Here is a 9596-nt window from a genome sequence, read left to right on the forward strand (position 1 = left end):
CTGTTCCAGAGGCCAGGTTTCAGATGGTGAGGCCCTCAGCTCCTCTGGCAGGCTGTTCCAGAGGCCAGGTTTCAGATGGTGAGGCCCTCAGCTCCTCTGGCAGGCTGTTCCAGAGGCCAGGACCAGAGACACTAAATGCCGCCGCCAGAGTGATCTAGAGGGAGCATATATTAAAAGCATGTCTGACAAATATTCAGGCACTAGTCCATTGAGTGATTTGAACATCAATAAAATTATCTTAAAATCTATTCTAAAACTGACAGGCAACCAATGGAGGGACTTTAGGACAGGTGAGATGTGTGCTCACCTTCTGGTCTTGGTCAGTACACGTGCTGCTGCATTCTGAATGATCTGGAGCTTATTTATAACTTTCTTAGGTAGACCAGAAAGGAGAGCATTGCAGCAATCTAGCCTGCTAGTGATAAAAGCATGCATGAGTCTCTCAGCATCTGCCTGGGAGAGAAACGATTGCACTTTTTCGAAGGTGATAAAAAGCGGTTTTAGTGAGATTACTGATGTGAGATTCAAAACTCGAATCAGGGTCTAGAAGCACGCCAAGATATTTTGCTCGGGGTTTGGTGTTTTGTGCCAGGGATTTTACCTTTACTAGGAGTGCTCTGTGACAAGAGGCGTTGTCTGTAAATCATCATTAGTAAAGATCCCCCCTGCAGGCCGCCAGCCGTCTCTAGGTAGTAAATACCAGTGCACTCTAGTTGACTACAGTTGACTGGCCACATTCAATGCCATGGACAGATGCGGAGACTCACAGCTGGAATGAATGACTGATGCGGGGATAAATCAAATCTAATCCAATAAAAAGCAGCGTTTATCCATCATAGGCACAGGACACAGCTGCACGTGCAATGACATGCTTTATACGAGCTACCGCTCAACAGCGCAGTGAAACGGAGGATAGGCCGCGTGTCAGATAGTGTTCAGGGGGGAATGTCAATCATTTTATTTTATGATTTTTATCAATGATTTTTTTTATTCCCATGCACATTAGGTCGACTGTATGAATATAATTATGCATTTAAAATATGCATATTTTTCATCTATTCATCGGTCAGGACGTTGCTGATGCTTGCAAATGACAAATTATTGATTGCATCTGTAATCTCATATCATTCGAGTCAAGAATTGTGATTCATTTGGGTGTTCAATTGATTGACAAATTGCGATTACATCGATTCATGTTGCTATGGCTCCCTCTTCTGGCCTTGACGAGTGATTGCACGACTGCGAAGAGAATCACCATGAAGGGGCGGAGAGAGAAGCGGGGCATACCGTATACTGTATGCATACTGTGCAGCCAAATAAATATTCAAATGTCTATGTGCGCAGCTACTACATAGATAGAACCGCTCCATATAGACAAGAATATTCACGTTTCTATGTGCGCCGATACTACATAGATATAACCGGTCCATATAGACAAAAATATTCACGTTTCTATGTGCGCAGCTACTACATAGATAGAACCGGTCCATATAGACAAGAATATTCACGTTTCTATGTGCGCCGATACTACATAGATATAACCGGTCCATATAGACAAGAATATTCACGTTTCTATGTGCGCAGCTACTACATAGATAGAACCGCTCCATATAGACAAGAATATTCACGTTTCTATGTGCGCCGATACTACATAGATATAACCGGTCCATATAGACAAGAATATTCACGTTTCTATGTGCGCAGCTACTACATAGATAGAACCGGTCCATATAGACAAGAATATTCACGTTTCTATGTGCGCAGCTACTACATAGATAGAACCGGTCCATATAGACAAGAATATTCACGTTTCTATGTGCGCAGCTACTACATAGATAGAACCGGTCCATATAGACAAGAATATTCACGTTTCTATGTGCGCAGCTACTACATAGATAGAACCGCTCCATATAGACAAGAATATTCACGTTTCTATGTGCGCAGCTACTACATAGATAGAACTGGTCCATACAGACAACACAATTCGACCCCCCCCCGGTGGGGTCTGGACGCTGACCGTAGGCCGGTTTTGTGCACCCCCTACGCTTTGGTTAAGGCGCGGGTTCGGGACGACAAACTGACCCCAGATCTGTGCTTACCGGCCACGGTGCGCTCGTCTCCTCTGTGATTGGTTGAACGGTGCCACTTCTCCGTCTCCGATTGGTCTGTGTCGGTGCACAGCGTCACAGCTGTGCCGAGGCGGAAGTGAGACACTCAGGAAAAGAAGCCGCAGGTTGATGGACGACGTGAGGAGCGGGTTCTAATGGTCTTCTCCACCGCCGTTTTTATTCCGCACACGCCAAGAGCGCTTAGTCGACATGTTTTTCTGTGTTTGTATGACGGTGTTTTGGGTGAACGCGGTTGCCGAGACGGCTCTGAAGACGAAGGACGGAGACGACGAGTGGGTTCATCTGCCGAATAAATGCGAAGGTAGGATGCTACACAGACACCAGGCTACGATGCGCTCACTACAATGTATCGTCGTTATATTATCGTGTGTGTGTGTGTGTGTGTGTGTGTGTGTGTGTGTGTGTGTGTGTGTGTGTGTGTGTGTGTGTGTGTGTGTGTGTGTGTGTGTGTGTGTGTGTGTGTGTGTGTGTGTGTGTGTGTGTGTGTGCGCGCGCGCGCGTGAAGGCAGAAGTGAAACCTGAAACAATGCTGCCTCCTCTAGTTCTGTTTATTCACACTTCCACTTTCTCCAGTTAGATGATACCACACTGGATAACACCCTGCTCTCGCTCCCTCCCTAGTGTGCAAGTTTGTGAGTATCGAGATGAAGTCTGCCTTCGACGAGACCGGGAAAACAAAGGAAGTCATCGAGAGGAACTACCATTTCCTTGATGACAAGGGTGCACCACCAATCAAATATGTCAAATCGTAAGTGTGTGTGTATGCATGCATGTGTGTGTGTGTGGAGATGGAATGCCTCCGATCCATACAGTAGGCCTGTGGTACAGCCTGTATAGGCCCAGGCCTAGTCCACTGTAAGACAGACTTGTTCCTAGAGACTGATCTCAGATCAGTATTACATCTCATCCCCTATTGGTTAAGGTGAAGGTGTAGGTGAGGGTAAGCTGACTTGGAGTCTTTTCCCAGATGTTGAATGTCTATCTATCAACAGCCTGTATCTATCTACCTGATGTAGTATCTGACCTGGGGTCTGTTCTACCTGCTGTAGAGAGGGTTTCAGTAGACCTGGGGTCTGATCTACCTGCTGTAGAGAGGGTTTCAGTAGACCTGGGGTCTGTTCTAGCTGCTGTAGAGAGGGTTTCAGTAGACCTGGGGTCTGTTCTACCTGCTGTAGAGAGGGTTTCAGTAGACCTGGGGTCTGTTCTACCTGCTGTAGAGAGGGTTTCAGTAGACCTGGGGTCTGTTCTAGCTGCTGTAGAGAGGGTTTCAGTAGACCTGGGGTCTGTTCTACCTGCTGTAGAGAGGGTTTCAGTAGACCTGCTGTAGAGGGTTTCAGTAGACCTGCTGTAGAGGGTTTCAGTAGAAGACCTTGACAAGATTCTATTTTCTCTCTCTGGCGTCACAGTGCAGATAACAGAGGAGGGGAACTTGGTCAAGTTCAGTTCCTACGAGACTCCCTTCTCTCTCTGTCTTTTCTCTCTCTCTCTCTCTCACACACTCTGAAACTCTCACTCATCCTTGTGTTCAGTGTCGGTGTCTGGAATACATTGTTTGCTATGTGTTGACCCAAGAAAGTAGATTTTAAATTTTAATTCAACACACACTCTCTCTCTCTCTGTCTCTCTCTCTCTCTCTGTCTCTCTCTCTCTGTCTCTCCCTCCCTCCCTCTCTCCCTCCCTCCCTCCCTCCCTCCCTCCCTCCCTCCCTCCCTCTCTCTCTCTCTCTCTCTCTCTCTCTCTCTCTCTCTCTCTCTCTCTGTCTCTCTCTCCCTCCCTCCCTCTCTCTCTCCCTCTCTCCCTCCCTCTCTCTCTCTCTCTCTCTCTCTCTCTCTCTCTCTCTCTCTCTCTCTCTCTCTCATTCTCTTGTCCAATATTTGTCTCCTCTTCTAGCTTGAGTGTTCCCTGTTTGACTGACTGGGAAGTTGTCTTACAGTGAACGTCTGTTTGAAGTGTTTATTCCTAAGGCAGTAGCACCCTGGGGAGGCTGGTGGAGGCAGAAATTGGAGGACGGGCTCATTATGATGCATAGAATGTGTTTGGTACCGTCTCTCCTTCCATTCCATGCATTACAATGGGCCTGTCCTCCGATTTCTACCTCCACCAGCCTTATTGATTTCTCACGCATGGCTTCTCCTTCTCCTCCCTCTCGTATGACCACTGGGGCTTTATTAGGAGGGAGCTTTAGGCTCAGGTTAGGTTCAGGTTAGGTTAGGGTTAGGTTCAGGTTAGGTTCAGGTTAGGTTAGGTTAGGGTTAGGTTCAGGTCAGGTTAGGTTCAGGTTAGGTTAGGTTCAGGTTAGGGTTAGGTTCAGGTTAGGGTTAGGTTCAGGTTCAGGTTAGGTTCAGGTTAGGTTCAGGTTAGGTTCAGGTTAGGGTTAGGTTCAGGTTAGGTTAGGTTCAGGTTAGGGTTAGGTTCAGGTTAGGGTTCAGGTTAGGTTCAGGTTAGGGTTAGGTTCAGGTTAGGTTCAGGTTAGGTTAGGTTCAGGTTAGGTTCAGGTTAGGGTTAGGTTCAGGTTAGGTTAGGTTCAGGTTAGGTTCAGGTTAGGTTCAGGTCAGGTTAGGTTCAGGTTAGGTTCAGGTTAGGTTCAGGTTACGTTAGGTTCAGGTTAGGTTCAGGTTAGGTTCAGGTTCAGGTTCAGGTTCAGGTTAGGTTAGGTTCAGGTTAGGTTCAGGTTAGGTTTAGGTTAGGTTTAGGTTCAGGTTAGGTTAGGTTTAGGTTAGGTTCAAGTTAGGTTAGGGATAGGTTAGGTTCAGGTTAGGTTAGGGATAGGTTAGGTTCAGGTTAGGTTCAGGTTAGGTTTAGGTTCAGGTTAGGTTCAGGTTAGGGTTAGGGTTAGGTTCAGGTTAGTTTAGGTTCAGGTTAGGTTTAGGTTAGGTTCAGGTTAGGTTAGGTTCAGGTTAGGGTTAGGTTAGGTTCAGGTTAGGTTAGGTTAGGGTTAGGTTCAGGTTAGGTTAGGTGCAGGTTAGGTTAGGTTAGGTGCAGGTTAGGTTAGGTTAGGTTCAAGTTAGGTTCGGGTTAGGTTCAAGTTAGGTTCGGGTTAGGTTAGGGATAGGTTAGGTTCAAGTTAGGTTCGGGTTAGGTTAGGGTTAGGTTCAAGTTAGGTTCGGGTTAGGTTCAGGTTAGGTTAGGTTAGGTTCAAGTTAGGTTCGGGTTAGGTTAGGGTTAGGTTCAAGTTAGGTTCAGGTTAGGTTAGGGTTAGGTTCAAGTTAGGTTCAAGTTAGGTTCGGGTTAGGTTAGGGATAGGTTAGGTTCAGGTTAGGTTCAGGTTAGGTTAGGGTTAGGTTCAAGTTAGGTTCGGGTTAGGTTAGGGATAGGTTAGGTTCAGGTTAGGTTAGGGTTAGGTTCAAGTTAGGTTCGGGTTAGGTTAGGGATAGGTTAGGTTCAGGTTAGGTTCAGGTTAGGTTAGGTTCAGGTTAGGTTAGGTTCAGGTTAGTTTAGGTTAGCTTAGGTTCAGGTTCGGTTTAGGTTCGGTTCAGGTTAGGTTCAGGTTAGGTTAGCTTCAGGTTCAGGTTAGGTTCAGGTTAGGTTAGGTTCAGGTTCAGGTTAGGTTCAGGTTAGGTTAGGTTCAGGTTAGGTTATTTCTTCATATACCTCCATACCTGTATTGTAGCTGATTTTGACTCAATATATTAGGCCTAATGTACTCTCTTTCCCTCCCCCTGCTCTCTCTCTCTCTCTCTCTCTCTCTCTCTCAGGGACATCCGTTTCATCGAGGTGGTTGAAAATGTGTGTCAGAGACTCACAGAGTACAGCCTTCACAAGGAGAGGCAGGGCAGCAACCGCTTTGCCAAGGTGTGTGTGTGTGTGTGTGTGTGTGTGTCACTCCTCGGCGTATCAAAAACATATAAAAAATGTAAAAATTATCAAAACATGTTGTATAATAACTAATAGGATCTGTAATAGATGTGTAATAACACAGACAATATCTCCCCACTTCTCCTCTCTATTCCCTCCTTCTGCACCTCTCCCACTCCCCCCACCTCCCTCTCTCTTCCCCCCCCTCCAACCCCCCCTCCACCCTCCCCCCCAGGGGATGTCAGAGACCTTCTCTACTCTGCATGGTCTGGTCCATAAGGGGGTGAAGGTTGTCATGGATATACCGTATGAACTCTGGAACGAGACCTCCGCTGAGGTCGCCGACCTCAAGAAACAGGTAACTGTCTGTCTGTCTGTCTGCCTGCCTGCCTGCCTGCCTGTCAATCTATCTGCCTGTCTGCCTGTCTGCCTGCCTGTCTGTCTGTCTGTCTGTTTATCTGTCTATCTAGCTGTCTGGCTGTCTGTCTGCTACCAGTCAGGACCTGTCTCTCAGCCCAGTACACTGAGTGCTCCCATGTCTGATGCATTATCACTGCATATTACTGCATTAAAGGTGAATGTGTACAGCCCAACGTGTGTGTGTGTGTGTGTGTGTGTGTGTGTGTGTGTGTGTGTGTGTGTGTGTGTGTGTGTGTGTGTGTGTGTTTAATTTCATTTATGGCATTTATTTGGACGGTGTGTGTAGTGTGACGTGATGGTGGAGCAGTATGAAGACGTCTTGGAGGACTGGTACAAAGGCACCCAGGAGGAGGACCTCACCACCTACCTGTGTGAGAAACACGTGCTGAAGGGACAGGACACAGGTAACACACACACACACCTTGGGCCCAAATGTATGCTGTTCAAACACTTTTTTTTTATACACGTGACATTATAGAGCATGTTTTAACATCTCTTCCTCCTCCTCCTCTCTCTCCCTCCCTCGCTCCTCCTCTCTTCCTCCTCTCTCTCCCTCCCTCCCTCCTCCTCCTCTCTCTCCCTCGCTCCTCCTCTCTTCCTCCTCTCTCTCCCTCCCTCCCTCCTCCTCCTCTCTCTCCCTCCCTCGCTCCTCCTCTCTTCCTCCTCTCTCTCCCTCCCTCCCTCCTCCTCCTCTCTCTCCCTCGCTCCTCCTCTCTTCCTCCTCTCTCTCCCTCCCTCCCTCCCTCCTCCTCCTCTCTCTCCCTCGCTCCTCCTCTCTTCCTCCTCTCTCTCCCTCGCTCCTCCTCTCTTCCTCCTCCTCCTCTCTCTCCCTCCCTCCCTCCTCCTCCTCTCTCTCCCTCGCTCCTCCTCTCTTCCTCCTCTCTCTCCCTCCCTCCCTCCTCCTCCTCTCTCTCCCTCGCTCCTCCTCTCTTCCTCCTCTCTCTCCCTCGCTCCTCCTCTCTTCCTCCTCCTCCTCTCTCTCCCTCCCTCCCTCCTCCTCCTCTCTCTCCCTCCCTTCCTCCTCCTCTCTTCCTCCTCTCCAGCCTGCCTAAAGGAGGCAGCGGTGGCAAAGAAGGGAGACGTGGCTGCCATCGCAGAGGACAGAAAGAAGAAGAAGAAGAAGAAGAAGAAGGGAGTAAAAAAGGGAAAGAGCAAAGACGGAGGAGAGGGGGGCGAGAGGGAGGGGGAGAAAACGGCCGAGAAGAAGAAAGAGAAGAAGGTGAAGAAGAAGAAGAAGAGCAAGGCACCGCCGATGCAGGAGGAGAGGGGGAGGGGGGCGTCGTCGGACGAGGACATCCAGAGGAAGGTGGCCCTGCCTGGGGAGAAGACGGAGCTGTGAGCCCCTGGAGGGGTGGAGGGGTGGAGGGACCCCTTGGTTTCTTTAGCTCAGGGGTGGGAGATCATTCAGGGATGCTGTAGAAACAAGCTTTTGTTCTAGCCTAGGAGGAACACACCAGATTTAACTAACCACTCGCACACGCACGCACGCACACACACACACACACACACACACACACATACAAATGTTTAGATTGAATGATTAGTTGATGAGGTGAATCCGGTGTGTTCCTCCCTGCTTGGAGCAGAAGCCTCGTCTACTGCCCCCCGCAGGATAAGATTGGTACTGGAGCAGAAAAGACATAATGTAGGGATATATCCGTATATGGTGCAATGTAGACCGACATTTACATGGTACCATTGCTGTGTGTCCTTTCTCTGTTCTCATATGTGAAGTGTCTCTGTCTGTCTGTGTGTGTCTGTGTGTGTCTGTGTGTGTCTGTGTGTGTCTGTGTGTGTCTGTCTGTCTGTCTGTCTGTCTGTCTGTGTGTCTGTGTCTGTGTGATGCGTTCTTGTTGCTTTTAAACGTGTTTTTATACATGCTTCTGTGATGAATGTTCAAAGTTTCATTTTGATTTTATTTGTTTGCATATGATATCAATTAATTTAAAGAGGAGAAGCCTTAACATTGGCTGTTACATTTCAGGATGGTACAGGGACACACATGGGCCAGAACATGTTTCCTTTAAGAAGTGTGTTTTCAGATGTCACAGGCGACCAATCTTGAAGCGAAAGTTGATGAAAGACAGAATTGATGAATGAAGCATCATCTGGATATTTTGTTATGGTTGAAGGAACTTTCTGAAACAAATGTTGTTTATATCAAGCAGAATGTGTTTTTTAATTCTGTGAAATAGTTGCATTCTGAATTCTAAATACAGATTACCCCTGATGTTTATTTACATGTATTGAATATGTTTCTCTGTTGTCAAAGGTGGTTGTGGTTGTGGTTGTGTGCCTGCCCTTTAATACATGATCAGTGAGCTGAAACCTGGTCACCCCATGTGCTTGATTTTTCACATTAATGGCTAAAAAAATAAAAGAATAAAAAAATAATATATATAAATTTTTTATATATATATTTTTTTTTTTATCCAATAATGTGAAAAAACAAGCACATGGGGTGACCAGGTGACAGCTATAATATAATAATAATAATAATAATAATAATAATGATGATAATAATAATAATAATGATAATGATGATGATGATACATGCAGCAATCTGGTGCACATTGAAAGAAACACTGAGAGATTACTAAGAATTGTGGAAGAAGATATAGTATTTTAAATACATCAGCCTTAGCTTGGCCTATCACTAAAGGGTGGGGGAGGGGTCAAGGGAAGGGTTGACCAATCACTAAAGGGTGGGGGAGGGGTCAAGGGAAGGGTTGACCAATCACTAAAGGGTGGGGGAGGGGGTCAAGGGAAGGGTTGACCAATCACTAAAGGGTGGGGGAGGGGTCAAGGGATGTGAAGGGTTGACCAATCACTAAAGGGTGGGGGAGGGGTCAAGGGATGTGAAGGGTTGACCAATCACTAAAGGGTGGGGGAGGGGTCAAGGGAAGGGTTGACCAATCACTCCAGGGTTTTTCCAGTGCTTGATAGAGCATAGCGCAGTATTATTGTGTTGTTTATTGTTGTCATAACAAAGAGAATACTGCATAGCGAGTGATGTGCTGTTATGGAAACTCATATCAGACATGCAGACTGAAATTATTACTTTTCTTTATTATTATTATTATTATTATTATTATTATTATTATTATTATTATTATTTCTGGACCATCAAAAGGGCTGGACCAAAAACATTTGGGGCTGGACCAAAAACATCCGGGCCTGAAATCCCAAAAGCCTACACCCACTTGGTTCAACTTCCTGATTGGCTAACAACCGGTTGCCTGGCAACATGCT

At 46.7% G+C, this 9596-nt stretch overlaps 1 protein-coding gene across 1 annotated transcript; it reads left to right on the forward strand.

Annotated features, from left to right (window-relative positions):
- Window positions 1-2226: 2226 nt before the first annotated feature.
- cnpy3 (canopy FGF signaling regulator 3) lies at window positions 2227-8580 on the forward strand. The gene is made up of 6 exons (XM_083698050.1): window positions 2227-2430; window positions 2751-2877; window positions 5825-5921; window positions 6160-6282; window positions 6631-6748; window positions 7388-8580. Exons 1-6 carry the CDS (start codon window positions 2319-2321, stop codon window positions 7681-7683), a joined length of 873 nt encoding a protein of 290 aa, XP_083554176.1. The 5' UTR covers window positions 2227-2318; the 3' UTR covers window positions 7684-8580.
- Window positions 8581-9596: the final 1016 nt, after the last annotated feature.

This window comes from Argentina silus, assembly GCF_951799395.1.
Source record: "Argentina silus genome assembly, contig: scaffold_349, whole genome shotgun sequence".
Taxonomy (NCBI): domain Eukaryota; kingdom Metazoa; phylum Chordata; class Actinopteri; order Argentiniformes; family Argentinidae; genus Argentina; species Argentina silus.